At 37.2% G+C, this 14848-nt stretch overlaps 1 protein-coding gene across 5 annotated transcripts in view; it reads right to left on the reverse strand.

The window, feature by feature from the left end:
* Positions 1–3445: 3445 nt before the first annotated feature.
* Positions 3446–14848, reverse strand: part of ERCC8 (ERCC excision repair 8, CSA ubiquitin ligase complex subunit) — a 62056-nt gene continuing 50653 nt past the window's right edge. For all 5 annotated transcript variants that reach the window (XM_053223261.1, XM_015073818.3, XM_053223266.1 and 2 more), the window contains 2 exons: positions 12716–12796; positions 3446–4111 (listed from right to left, as the gene is read on the reverse strand). In XM_053223261.1, the coding sequence (XP_053079236.1) occupies positions 4043–4111; positions 12716–12796 (150 nt within the window). In that variant the 3' untranslated portion in view covers positions 3446–4042. The remainder of the gene's footprint in view (positions 4112–12715; positions 12797–14848) is intronic.

Raw genomic sequence — 14848 nt, forward strand, 5'->3', positions numbered from 1 at the left:
GAATGGAATTTGAAAAGGAGTTATTTGAGAAGGCCGTTATATCTCCGAATCAAACCAGCTATCTGGGACCAAGAAGGGACATGAAAGTTCTATTGAATACCTTTCCCAAAAGACTAGCATTGCATATTTTGGGGAGTAAAATGCACAGCTTGCTTATTATAAGTAGTGTCTATAACTCCTAAGGTAATATGGAGTGTCTGGGCAAGGCATTGTATTGTGACCTTAATACAGCTGGAGATGTGTAATTGATTTAGATTTTGGCTATCTGTGAAGCAAGAGAGTCCTAGAGTTTGCTTGTTTCTCCCTGAAAGGGACAATTTTTAGGCAATGGCCCAACAGTTTATAACTAATGTGAAGATGAAACTACTGATTGGCTAGGACATCCAGCACTAAGATGACTGCATGAAGTTTGGCCAACTGTGTTGTTTCTTGGGTCCTGTCCTTTATTACAGACATCTTGGCCAAGAGATGAAAAGCAGCAATATCCGCTGACTCCATCATGTATGACAGGTAGCAGTGCCCATTGCTGTTCAGTTAATCCCAACTGTCTTCCCAGGTGGTCAAATGGTCTAGGGGAGGGGTAGCACTCTCCAACACCATGGCATCTGGCAAAGGACTGAGGATAGGGGAAGCCACCTTCTCCTGCAGGTGCATTATACCAGACAGCCCAGGTTTGGCTCCATCTTATCTTAAGGAGGCCTTGGTAGCTATACCGAGTTTCCAGTGTGCCGTTTCCATGACCTAAAGAGTAACAGGCTGCTGGGTATGAAAGGTGACAGGTCTGCGAGAGCCTCTATTTCCCAGACAGCCCTGCATATATTTATTTGTTGTTTTAATGAACAATAGTACAAGGCTAAGAGGGGCAGTTTCTTGCATCAGAAGCCCTTGGGCAGCTTATGGATATCCTAAAGGTCCAGAGACTCCTGGAGGCATGACGAGAGGTTGCCTTTAGTGGAGTCCTTGAGAGCACTAATGGGAGTCCCTGTTGATTTTAATTTGGAAGTAAAATCTATAAGTAAAGAATATGTTGCTATTAGAACCCCAAAAGTACTAAATGTTGGAATGTATATCCTAAATGAATGTATCAAATGAGTCTCCTTGGAAGAGGATGCCATTAATGTAAGGTCGTGTCTGTGCTCCTGGAAAAAGGCAGATGCAGTTGAGATCTGGTCTACAGATTGTATGCCATGGAAAAGTTGTAGAGGTACCTTATGGGTAGCCTGGAAAAGACTCCTTATGTCCCTGTAAGGTGGCAGCAAACTACAGCTGAGAGGCTGTTGAAATAGGCACTAAACAGAACACACTGACCAACTCTATAAGAGCAAAATATTTACCAGTATTTGAATAGAATCAGTAATCCTAATATTTAGTATTGGGTATGGGGAGACCAATAGATGGGACCACAACACTAATGCTTATAGTAACCCATCATAAGGTGACCTCTTTATATTTTTGTTATAAATTCTTCAATATATTAATCTTAGTATATAAATTTTGGATTTCCAATTGGATTATAAAACTTTGTTTTATTATTATATATGTATATATTATTTAATTACCTTTTACTTTCTCTGCTTGTATTTAAGGGCCTGTTTTTGTTAAAAAAAATTTTTTTTTTAGTTTATTTATTTTGAGAGAGCATGCCCAAGTGAGTGGGGTAGGGGCAGAGAGAGAGACAGTGAGAGAGAGAATCCCAAGCAGGCTCTGCACTGTCAGCATAGAGCTAGATGTGGGGCTCGAACCCATGAATCATGAGATCATGATGTGAGACGAAATCAAGAGTTGGATGCTTAACCGACTGAGCCATCCAGGCGCCCCTTGCTTTTGTTTTTATATCAGTAAGTAATTTAGGACCAGCACTGTGTTTGCTAGACTGGTATTTGCTTATTAGTATCTAAGACTGAAAGTCCCTGTTTTTTTCCCCTGGGCTTGTGACTACCTATAGTGTCAGTCATTTTTCCTTTGTTTTCTCCCTTTTTCAGGCTTTTGCCCTCTGAAGATTCAGTTTTCACTTTCTTTTTCTGGCTGATAAGAGGAAAAGCAGGGCCCAGGTATCTCTAGGCAACTTTTCCCTGGGATGGCCCAGTGCACAGAGTAATCAGTCCTTGCCTCACACTCCCACCTTTTAAAAAACAGAATCCTTTAGAAGGACTTGTATTTCTAGGCAGCTCAATTTTTTCTTTCTTTTTTTTAAATATTCTAAATGTTGTCCAATAAGCTCCCGGTGGTCTTGAGTGGTGTGTCTGTTGTGAGCCGCAGCGCCCTTGTCCAGGACGTCCCAATCAACCTTAGAGGAGCTACAGTCCATATCTTGGAGAACAATGGTGGCATCAACTTTACCTGTAACATTGTTTTGAGCATGAGATGCTTGGCATGCTGATAAGCAGAATCTCTTAAGAGCTTTCCTTTCCTCCCTCTTTTCATTAAACAGTGTATATTTATAGAATTCCAGAGATGGGACCTCTTAGAACCCAGTGGTTACAGGAACAACTCACTTAAGACAGCAGCAAGTGGATGCAGACGATTATGCCCTAGACACTAGGTACTTCCATCTCCATGACTCAGATGGCCTCACTGCTGGTCAGTGCTACCCAGTCAATGGATTCACCTCCCATGGCACTGGGAGGGTGGTCACCCCTAATCCCCTTCGGAGGGAACTTTCTGTCCTGGACTCCGGGTGGTCCACCAAGGTGGGGAAATATATCAAGTTCTCCCTTTAGATTGGGATATCAGGGCAATACCCAACAACAAAAAAAACAACGCAATGCAGAAGCCACCAAGCTGCAAGTGCACCAAAATCAGGGGTGCCCTTTCAGGCAGGGGCTACTGACTGTTAGATATAGTTTTAAGCCAAGAGCAGTTTGAGGACATATAATTTCCATTTGGTGTCAAATCACCCAGCTTGTTGTGCCAACTGTGTTAAGATTTTTACGTGGGATTCGTTCTCAGCAGGTATGGTAAGATATACAGACACAGAGAAGATGGTCATGATGGAAGAAGTTTATACTCATAAATCCCTAAAACCAGGAGACCTGGCACACCATGCTATGCAGGGCCACAGGAGAAGGGCCAGGATTGGTCAGGAGGCCACCTCTCAAAGGGAAGGGCAAAGAATGGGTCAAAACCTTTACTGGAATTTTTGTGGGAAGGATTGAGTGAGGCAGGGTAGGTACACCAAGTTTAGTGTTGGATAGTTTGAATAATTTCAGTAGACCGTGGCATACAAGGGTGGCCCTAGGGTGAATTAGGGCAGGGAGAATATTGCCTTGGTGTATGAGGGTTGGGGATATGGACTCTGGATTGGTTGGTTTGTATATGAAAGGCAGGCTCCCAAGGGAGTCCTGTGTTATCCCTAGGAATTAGCTAGTCTTGGGAGAGGGCAGTGTCACCAGGATCAAGGCCCCAAAGGCCAGAGTATAAGGAATACAGAAAACAACAAAAATACAGACAAACACCTATTTATACCAAATAACAAGGACTCCTATGAGCTTTAACTGGAAATAAAATCAAGACAGAACTGTATACATTCCATTTTTGCAAAATAAAAATACTTCCCCATCTATATCTATACAGGTCCATATAGGATTGTAAAATGTGAAAGAACACACACACATACTTGGTTAATAATGTGGACTGTCGTCAGGGATGGGGAGAGAGATGCTCATGTGGGAGGAGAGGGACTTCCATGACAGCAGCAACATGCCAAACATCCCATTATGTAAAATTATGTTATAAAAAGATGCATGGAAGAATGGCCACCAAAATGTTAGTAGTAGTTACCTTAGGGTGATATGGTTCCAGGTGACTGTTCAAAAGTCATTTGAATTATTTATAAGGAGCATATATATTTATGGAACTAGAAAGAAGCAATATAGTTATTTGTGGCTTAGAGGAAGACTTCTTTTTAAATTAAAAAAGAAATTCCAATTTTAATGATAATTTAGCTGTCACTGGACAGTTAAGAAGAAAACAAAACCCACACAAAACAGTCGCATTTTAAAAGTTTCATCAACAGAGACACAGAGGTACTCAGGATTGATGGTCATCCTTCCTCATCACTGCTGCTCCATGCATCTTCAAATGCTGGATTTAACTGTGATTTGGTTGTAGGCTAAAAAAGGGAAGGAAAAGGAAAATTTGTCTTACCTCATAATTTTAAGCTCACAATAGTTATGAAATATATCAAATGAAAAGCAATTACAGTATTTTGAAAGTAAATAAAATTGTTCATTTAAAATAAAATACAATGTATGTGGGCATTATGAACCAAATTTGCGTCTTATTCTGCAGCTTTTACATTTGCTACAAGAAAACACCCCACATACAATGTAAGGCAATGTAGCTTCATTTTAAATAGGCCAGAATTTATCCAAATTATCTGTGTTTCTGTCAAAGTAGTCACCTTACAAACATACACATAAATGCATTTATGTATATACCATGATGCTGCTGTTTCTGCACGTCTTTGGAATTATGTGAAGAAGACAGCACATTAACATCCATGTTAATGGATGCTAAGAATGGACTCAGGTCTACAGTCTGACCTGATAGCCCAAGATATTAATGTTGGCAACTTTTTATTATTTAAGTGGACTTGACTTTACAAATAAGCAAATATCCATATAAGGGGAATAAGATGTTCATCAAACTAAGTAACACCATCTTTGGTCCGAAGACCAAAGTTATTAAGTAGTGAGGTTTGTTTGTTTGTTTGTTTATTTATTTAGATAGCTGGTAAAGTAGCTCAGAAGTATATGAAAAATGTGTCAAAAATGGTAACATATTTGTCATCAGCATATAGGTCTTCCAGGGAGTTTTCTTTTCAAGATAACATGCATTTGGATGGTGTTTATTTAAAACAACAAAACCGGGGTGCCTAGGTGGCTCAGTTGGTTAAGCATCTGACTCTTGATTTTGGCTCAGATCATGAGCTCATGGTTTGTGAGACTGAGCCATGAGTAGGGCTCCGCTGACAGTGCAGAGCATGCCTGGGATTCTCTCTCTCTCTCCCTCTCTCTCTGTACCTCTCCCACTTGTGCTTGCTCTTTCTCTCTCATTCAAAATAAATATACATATAAAAAATGAAACAACAAAACATCACAGTATTCTTATAAGTTTAGAGTTGTACCTAATAAAAGTAATCAGCAATTAGAGGAATATTAATTATCTGTGACATTTCAAATCAATTCACTTTCTGAGGAAAGTTTTTGTTTTTATTTTTTTTAATGTTTATTTATTTTTGAGAGAGTGAGCAGGGGAGGGGTGGAGAGAGAGGGAGACACAGAATCTGACAGGCTCCAGGCTCCAAGCTATCAGCACAGAGACTGATGCGGGGCTCGAACTCACAAACCGTGAGATCATGACCTGAGCCAAACACAGGTGCCCCGTGAAGAAAGTTTTTGAATAGCAAACTTCCTATTCTGGGGCAAATGACTCAAGGGCTTTAAGAAGGTCTCATTTTTTTTGAGTATCTGGGTATTATGAACCAAATTTGTGTCTTATTCTGCAGCTTTTACATTTGCTACAAGTGTGTTCAGACCCCAAACCCAATAATGTATTAGCACCAAGGCTACTCTTAAATAATTTGAGATAGTGCCTTGTACAACATACAGCATTGTTTTATGTTAAGAGCAACCCCTGTGTCTAAGCATGCTCATCACCTTTTTGATATGATGACTTAGAATCTTATAATTTAAACAATGATAACAGTAGAAAAGTGAGCATTTCCAGTAAATTCCCCAAGTATCAGTCAGGATAGTTAGAAAATGACATATTAATTTAAGTATTCTTTATGGCTGTTAAAGCTATAGATCAGAATCTATTACTAAACCTAATGTTTGCTATTGTCACCATTATTAAACCTTATGTTGGCTACCATCACTTAGTTGTATAAACAAAATTCCATTATATCTCAAGTGTCCAGATAAAAAAACTATTGCCAAACCTCAGCTATCTATCAGCAGTCCACTGATATGCAATGATTGTAACACACTGAAGTCTGTTCATTTATTTTTTCATACAAATGTTCACTGAATTTCCTATCTTCCTAGGTTTATAATTTAACTATTAAGTTAGGTTGTTTAGTGAGTGTTAATTTAAAGATGTATATCTCTTAACTATAGAGAACAAACTGATGGTTACCAGAGGAGAGGTGGATGCAGGGATGGGTGAAATAGGTGAAGGGGATTAAAAGTACACTTATCATGATAAGCAATGAGGAATATATTGTTCCTCAATAGAATTGTTGAATCACTATGTTGTACGCCTGAAACTAACATAACACTGTATGTTAACTATACTGGAACTAAAATTTAAAAAATAAAGATGTATTGTCCTTGGGGGTTAGGTGATTTCTTCTCCCCTACTCTATCTTTAGAAGTCTTTAACTCTGCCTTAGATATGTCCCCAAAATGTCCCTTAGTGGATAAGTCACACAAAGGTCATGCCTCCTAACTCTACTATGGAAGCCCAAGATATAACTTATTAGATATTTAAATTTCATTTGAAGACTCAAGAGAGATGCAAAATTACATTTTATTGTAAGTTATTGTTATTACAGTGAACAAAGAAGCGAAAATAATTATGTGAAAATTGAAATGAAATACTGATCAATTTTGATAAATACTGTACTAATACACAAATACTATAAATTTTACTGTTTATAGTAGTAAAGGATAATATAAATGCATTACAGTACTATCATTACAGTTACATTTTATTGCTAGAAACATCACAAATAAGACACACTTGTAATTAAAAGCTATAGTAGAAATGTTGTATATAGATATGGTACCCATATTATTGTTTGCGACTCACAGATGCAGTATAGCTACCATCTATTATTTAAGTTTTCTCTATAACATCTGCTAGTGGACATCCTTTCCATGCTTGAACATATCCACCTCAACCTCACCAGGTTGCCTGTTCTACTGACAGATCGTTGTAAATATTGTGGAGATAGAAAACCATGATTTAGAGTGGATCTAGTCCAGGTGCAAATAATGGGAAAGGAGAAGAAAACCAAACCTTACATCTACCCCATATACACCTTGATATATTCTAAATTTCTTATTGGTCATTACTGGAAATCCTCTACAGACAGAGTACAGGGCTGTCTATGTCAGCAAGTGATTTTATAGTCACCCCTGAAAAACAGGACTTTGAACTATGTAAGTCCACTTATATGCAGATTTTTTTTGATAAATACAGTACAGTATTGTTCTGTTTTTTTTAGTTTATTTTGAGACAGTGCATGGCAGGGGCAGAGAAGGAGAGCGAGAGAGAGAGAGAGAGAGAGTTCCAAGCAGGCTCTGCACTGTCAGTGTGGAGCCCAATGTGGGATTCAAACTCATGAACTGTGAGATCATGACCTGAGCTAAAATCAAGAGTCAGATGCTCAACCGACTAAGCCACCCAGGTGCCTCATACAGTACAATATTGTAAATGTATTTTCTCTTCCTTATGATTTTCTTAAAAGCATTTTATTCTCTCTAGCTTACTTTATTGTAAAAATACAGTTTATTATACATATACAAAATACATGTTAACTGACCGTTTTATGTTATGGGTAAGGCTTCCGATCAACACTTGTCTATTAGTAGATAAGCTATGAAGGACTCAAAAGTTACATAAGGATTTTTAATTGCATGGGGGTGTGTGTCAGTATCTGAATCCCCCTGATTGTTTAGGGTCAACTGTATATATCTATAAAGTGGTAAATAAAACATCTATGTACTGTGTGACTATCAAATTAAAGTAAGATTCTTAAAAATTTTTTTTTAAATGTTTATTTCTTTTCGATAGAGAGAGATATAGTGTGAGCAGGGGAAGGGCAGATAGAGAAGGAGAGACACAAAATCGAAAGCAGGCTCCAGGTTCTGAGTTTATAGCACAGAACCCCACCCGGGGCTCGAACTCACGAACTGTGAGATCATGACCTAAGCTGAACTTGGATGCTTAACCAACTGAGCCACCCAGGCACCCCAATATACAAAATCAATGTACAGAAATCAGTTGCATTTCTATATACCAATAATGAAATAACAGAGAAATCAAGAAATCGATCCCATTTACAATTGTACCAAGAACCATAAAATACCTAGGAATAAACCTAACCAAAGATGTAAAAGATATGTATGCTGAAAACTATGGAAAACTTATGAAAGAAACTGAATACACAAAGATATGGAAAAACATTCCATGATCATGGATTGGAAGAACAAATATTGGTAAAATGTCAATACTACCCAAAGCAATCTACACATTCATTGCAATCCCAATCAAAATTGCACTGGCATTCTTCTCAAAGCTAGAACAAACAATTCTAAAATTTGTATGGAACCAGAGAAGACCCTGAATAGCCAAAGTAATGTTGAAAAAGAAACCAAAATGGGAGGCATCACAATCCCAGACTTCAGCCTCTACTACAAAGCTGTAATCATCAAGACAGTATAGTATTGGCACAAAAACACATAGACCAATGAAACAGAATAGAGAACCCAGAATTGGACCCACAAATGTACGGCCAACTAATCTTTGACAAAGCAGGAAAGAATATCCAAAGGAAAAAAGACAGTCTCTTTAACAAATGGTGCTGGGAGAACTGGACAGCAACATGCAGAAGAGAAAGTGGACCACTTTCTTACACCATGCACAAAAATAAACTCAAAATGGATGAAAGACCTAAACGTGAGATGAAACCACCAAAACCCTAGAGAAGAAAGCAGGCAACAATCTCTTTGACCTCAGCTGCAGCAATTTCTTGCTCGACACGTCTCCAAAAGCAAGGGAAATAAAAGCAAAAATGAACTATTGGGACCTCATCGAGACAAAAAGCTTCTGCACTGCAAAGGAAACAATTAATGAAACTAAAAGGCAACGGATGGAATGGGAGAAAATATTTGCAAATGACGTATCAGATAAAGGGCTAGTATCCAAAATCTATAAAGAATTTACCAAACTCAACACCCAAAAAACAAATAATCCAGTGAAGAAATGGGCAGGAGACATGAATAGACACTTTTCCAAAGAAGACATCCAGATGGCAAACAGACATATGAAAAGATACTCAACATCACTCATCATCAGGGAAATTAAAATCAAAACCACATTGAGATACCACCTCACACCGGTCAGGGGGCGAAAATTAACAACTCAGGAAACAACAGATGTTGGCTAGGATGTGGAGAAAGGCTAACCCTCTTGCACTTTTGGTGGGAATGCAAACTGGTGCAGCTGCACTGGAAAAGAGTATGAAGGTTCCTCAAAAAATTAAAAATAGATCTACCCTATGACCTAGCAATAGCACTACCAGGAATTTATCCAAAGGACACAGGAGTGCTGATTCACAGGGGCAGATGTACCCCAGTGTTTATAGCAGCACTTTCAACAATAGCCAAATTATGGAAAGAGCCCAAATGTGCATCAACCGATGAATGGATAAAGAAGACATGGTTTATATATACAATGGAATACTACTTGGCAATGAGAAAGAATGAAAGCCTGCCATTTGCAACAATGTGGATGGAACTAGAGGGTATTATGCTAAGTGAAATAAGTCAGAGAAAGAAATAGATCATATGTTTTCACTCATATGTGGAACTTGAGAAACTTAACAGAAGACCTTGGGGGAAGGGGAAAAAATAGTTACAGAGAGGAAGGAAGGTAAACCATAAGAGACTCTTAAATACAGAGAACAAACTGAGGGTTGATGGAGTGGGGGGTAAGGAGAGGGGAAAATGCGTAATGGGCACTGAGGAGGGCATTTGTTGGGATGAGCACTGGATGTTGTATGGAAGTGATGAATTACGGGAATCTACCCCCAAAACCAAGAACACACTGTATGCACTGTACGTTAGCTAACTTGACAATAAATTATATTAAAAAAATAAATAAATAAGCAAACAAACAAACAAACTTAAAAAAAAAAAGTATGATTCTTGACGAGAGGTCAGATTTAAACTATAATGTAGCCACCTTATAGGTCTTAGGCAGGGAAAAATGGTTAGGAGTTATATAGGCTTGCCTTCCAAGTTTCAGGAAGAGGGCAGAAGGAAGGCAGAGTACTGAGAATATAAAAAAACAACCTGCCACTTAAATAATACATTAATCTATGCTTAAGATCATAAAACCTGTCTCTATTACCCAATGCCCTCCAATTTCTTATGGTAGCTAAATTCCTCCTCTATTTTGGATATCAGAAGAAATACCTCTAATATGTTGGTTGATAGGGAAATAAATCTAATCTCAAGGGTGGATTTGAAAGGAAACTGAAGAACAATCTGCTTCATGATTCTGGTATTTGGTGATATCGTAAACCTGTCCCTGATCCATAATGGATGGCAGAACAGGGATTCAAACCCAGTTACCAGTATTATTATTAGTTTACCTAAAACTGAAGACTAAGTGAGTGTGTGTGTACGTATGTGTGTCTGTGTTCTGTTTTGAAGCATATTACTGCACATTTCTTGGAAACTGAGGCATCATTTATTTGATAGCTGAGATACAAACACTTAAAAATATGAGTTAAATAGTAAATACACATGTGAGGAGTAGGGTTTGGTGAAGATGGACTTCTCCTGGGATCTGCATCATGATCACAGTCATGTGCTACCTACATTCACAGGAATCTTTTGAACTAAAGTTTTGTGAAAATAATCTTAGACATACCATTTTATGAAAATGATGTCTACCTTAAAGCATATAAACAGATTTTAAAAGACAAGGTTTTATTGCTCTAAAACTTAAATATAAGGCTAACTTGTTTTTCGGGCATCTCTATTTGCTTTCCTACTTCAGTTTAATTTCCCATATGCAAAAATCCTTCTAGATGAGGAGTTCAAACTATCACTACAACTACACAGTAAGAAATAAATAAGCCACCAGAGGCAAAGACTACCTTCATAAATTAAGCAATTTAGTTTTCTTCTAATATCCTTTCTCCATATGTAAGTCATAGATTTAATTTATTTTTATTGTTTTCATTTGGTAAATGATTGTTATACTTCCTAACATAGGCTGTAGTGTTTTAACTTGGATTTAATGTACACAGTAATTCCCAAACAGCAGGACACAGCAATTAAATAATGCAAAATAAATGGCTAAACCAAAGTATTTGGCCATACAAGCTTGCTACAGAAGAGCATCCAGTCATTTAAAAGCAGCTGTACACTAAAACTAATCAAAGCCATAATAAACCAAATTAGACATGTGGTGAAATCTGACAATATCCATACAGCATTTGGCCAGGTGCTTGAAGATTCATCATTGCATTTTTCTTCTCTTTCATTTGGATTAGGGCCAAAAGAAAATAATTCACAGGCTTTCCACTGCAGTAACCAAAGCAGTTGCAAATTTAGGTATGAAATATATTTTTCAATAGCTGCTAAATGGCATCAACTACCGCCATAAAAACTCATTTCCATGTGATTTTGGAGAGTCATGTTTTCATAAAGGAACTAAATATATGAAAGATATTTTCAGAATTTTAAACTTGCTTTATCAATAACTTTCATCTCCATTTAGGATGCTTTGTTTTTATACTATGACTTGTAAGATTAAGTCAAGGTGTTTCTAACTGAATTATTTATATTTTAATCTTTAAAACATTATATACGTAAACGTTGGTTTTAGATATCTGACTTCTTCTATCCTAAAACTTAAGATAAACAGGGATGATTAACAGTGCTTAGTAAAAGAATCTTTGGTGGGAAAGATATCACTTTTGGACAGCGTAATACAGAGTAAAAAAAATACAGAAGCTACTACCTAAGACCAGGGAGCATGTCCTATTCATCTTTGTTTACGTACTGCATTTTTTAAAAGTTAATTAATTTATTTAGAGGAAGAGAGAGCATGCACATGTGTATGCACACAAGCGGGGGAGGGGCTTATGTGACATAGGGGTTGAAGTGAACATAGAAAAATCCCAAGCAGATTCCACACCATCAGTGCAGAGCATGATGCGGGGCTTCAACTCATGAACTGTGAGATCATGACCTGAGCCAAGATCAAGAGTTGGAGGCTTAATCGACTGTGCCATCTAGGCATCCCTACCTACTACATTTTATTCCCATGATCATAGGTCATATTTATACCAATTTATACTACTAACAGACTGCTCTTAGGAGTGTAAGTTGGTAAAATTTGAGAGTGTGAATAAAGAGGCTTAAAAATGTTGTGTATGGTAACTCAAGACATAAAATCTACTTCTAGGAATTTATCCAAATAAGCAATCAGAAATATAAACAATTTATGAACAGATATTTACCTTGATTTGTTTATAATTATTAAAAGAAATGTATCCTAATATGTAAATATTTAAGTAAATTGTGATATATAGATGAAAGTGTGCTATATTATTAAAAAAAATTTACAAAGAGTTATTAATGACATGGAAAAAAGACTCATTATTGAGTGAAGTAGAATGCCAAGTCCTATGTCCAAGTATATTAACTATGTTTAAAAAAAACATATGCATAGGGAAAAAAAACAATGAAATAAATGAAAGTTTTAATAGGAATTCAATTTTAGAAATTTATGTCATTCTTTCAATATTTTTCTGGATTTTCCAAATGTGTTATAACAGGCAAATTATTTTCACAGTCTGAAAACAGCAAGAAATACCTTAAAAGTTTCTCTCATATGAACTAAATTAATAAAACTACCTTCTTTATGATTTACAAGTCACTGTATAAGTTGTATAAATATGACTTACCTCATCATTATCAGGAACTGGTTCATATAAGGATGGAACCCAAGCAAGTATATTGCAGTCTCTGCTACCACTATAAAGTTCCTGTAACACAGAGAGGAAACGTGATTGTGGGTCAATTTAAAGCTGGTGCCAATCTGAAATGAACTACATCATTTAAATAATTAATTCTTACGTTAGACCATTTAGATTAATTGTATTTCTACTCCCCAAAGAAAGTAAGCCGATGCCCCTTGTTTGCTTACTTAAGATGCAGTAAAGCCGTGTTCTGTATTTTAAAATATTGTTAGGATATGTCAGAGCTTGCTAATGTGAAAATTTCACAAGAAGATTCAACAACCTAGTGGTTTTTATCAATCATAGTATTCATTTATTTCAAGTGTCAGAGTAGAAAGAGGAAAAAAAATGGAATTAAGAGTTTGTCCTTCTCTGCTAACAAATGAATTTTAATAAGGACATCAATAAAGAAACCATATGAGTTTCTAACTAATAGGCCAGAAGTTCACAAAAAATATTATTTAGCTCATTATTTAGCTGCCTAACTAGCTACTGTTCAACAGAAGAGCTTTAAGAACCATATGCCATGCTTATTGAGAAGTTTCTTTTATAAGGGAAAGCTTGGGCTGATGCACAGTCTGTCAATGTCTTTATGAATATGCTGTTTACACACGCCTGAACAATGTTCATTCCCTTCCCCAAAAGAACTTAAAGAATGGGGCGCCTGGGTGGCTCAGTGGGTTAAGCATCCGACTTTGGCTCAGGTCATTACCTCATGGTTCATGAGTTAGAGCTCCATGTTGGGATCTGTGCTCACAGCTCAGAGCCTGGAGCCTGCTTCTGATTCTGTGTCTCCCTCTCTTTATGCCCCTCCCCTTCTCATGCTTTCTCTCACTCAAAAATAAATAAAAACATTAAAAAAAATTTAAGAACTTAAGGAATGTCATATTGCTAGTACTAAAAACATTCCTATGGGGCAGTGAAATAGATACTCTCATATAAAGATGGTATAAATTGGCATGATCTTTTTGGAGAAGGGAAATCTCAATACATGTCAAAAGTTTTTGTATGCATTTCTAATTTTTTTTTAACATTTATTTATTTTTGAGAGACAGAGAGAGACAGAGCACGAGGAGAAGAGGGAGACACAGAATCCAAAGCAGGCTCCAGCTCCGAGCTGTCAGCACAGAGCCTGACGCAGGGCTTGAACTCACAAACTGCGAGATCATGACCTGAGCTGAAGTCATTCGCTTAACTGACTGAGCCACCCGGATTCCCCTGTATGTGTTTCTAAGAAGTCATGCCAAAGACATGCATGAAACTCAAGGATATTAGCAGTATTATATTTAAATAACAAAATATGGAAATAAATGTCCAAGAGTAGGGTAACGGTTTATATATAAATTTATGTTGCATTCATAAGATGGGATATTATATAACCATTACATTTGCTTTTATTTTTTTTAATTTGCATCCAAATTAGTTAGCATATAGCGCAGCAATGATTTTAGGAGTAGATTCCTTAACACCCCTTACCCATTTAGCCCATCCTCCTTCCCATACCCCCTCCAGTAACCCTCTGTTTGTTCTCCATATTTATGAGTCTCTTATGTTTTGTACCTCTCCCTGTTTTTATATTATTTTTGTTTCCCTTCCCTTATGTTCATCTGTTTTGTCTCTTAAAGTCCTCATATGAGTGAAGTCATATGATTTTTGTCTTTCTCTGTCTAATTTCACTTAGCATAATACCCTCCAGTTCCATCCACGTAGTTGCAAATGGCAAGATTTCATTCTTTTTGATTGCTGAGTAATACTCCATTGTGTGTGTGTATGTGTGTGTGTGTGTGTGTGTGTGTGTGTGTGTGTGTGTGTATACACACACACACATCTTCTTTATCCATTCATTCATCGATGGACATTTGGGCCCTTTCCATACTTTGGCTATTGTTGATAGTGCTACTATAAACACTGGGTGCACGTGTCCCTTCGAAACAACACACCTGTATCCCGTGGATAAATACCTAGTAGTGCAATTGCTGGGTCATAGGGTAGTTCTATTTTTAGTTTTTTGAGGAACCTCCAGACTGTTTTCCAGAGTGGCTGCACCAGCTTGCATTCCCACCAACAATGCAAAAGAGA

The sequence above is a fragment of the Acinonyx jubatus genome, chromosome A1 (assembly GCF_027475565.1).
Source record: "Acinonyx jubatus isolate Ajub_Pintada_27869175 chromosome A1, VMU_Ajub_asm_v1.0, whole genome shotgun sequence".
In the NCBI taxonomy this organism is placed as follows: Eukaryota; Metazoa; Chordata; class Mammalia; order Carnivora; family Felidae; genus Acinonyx; species Acinonyx jubatus.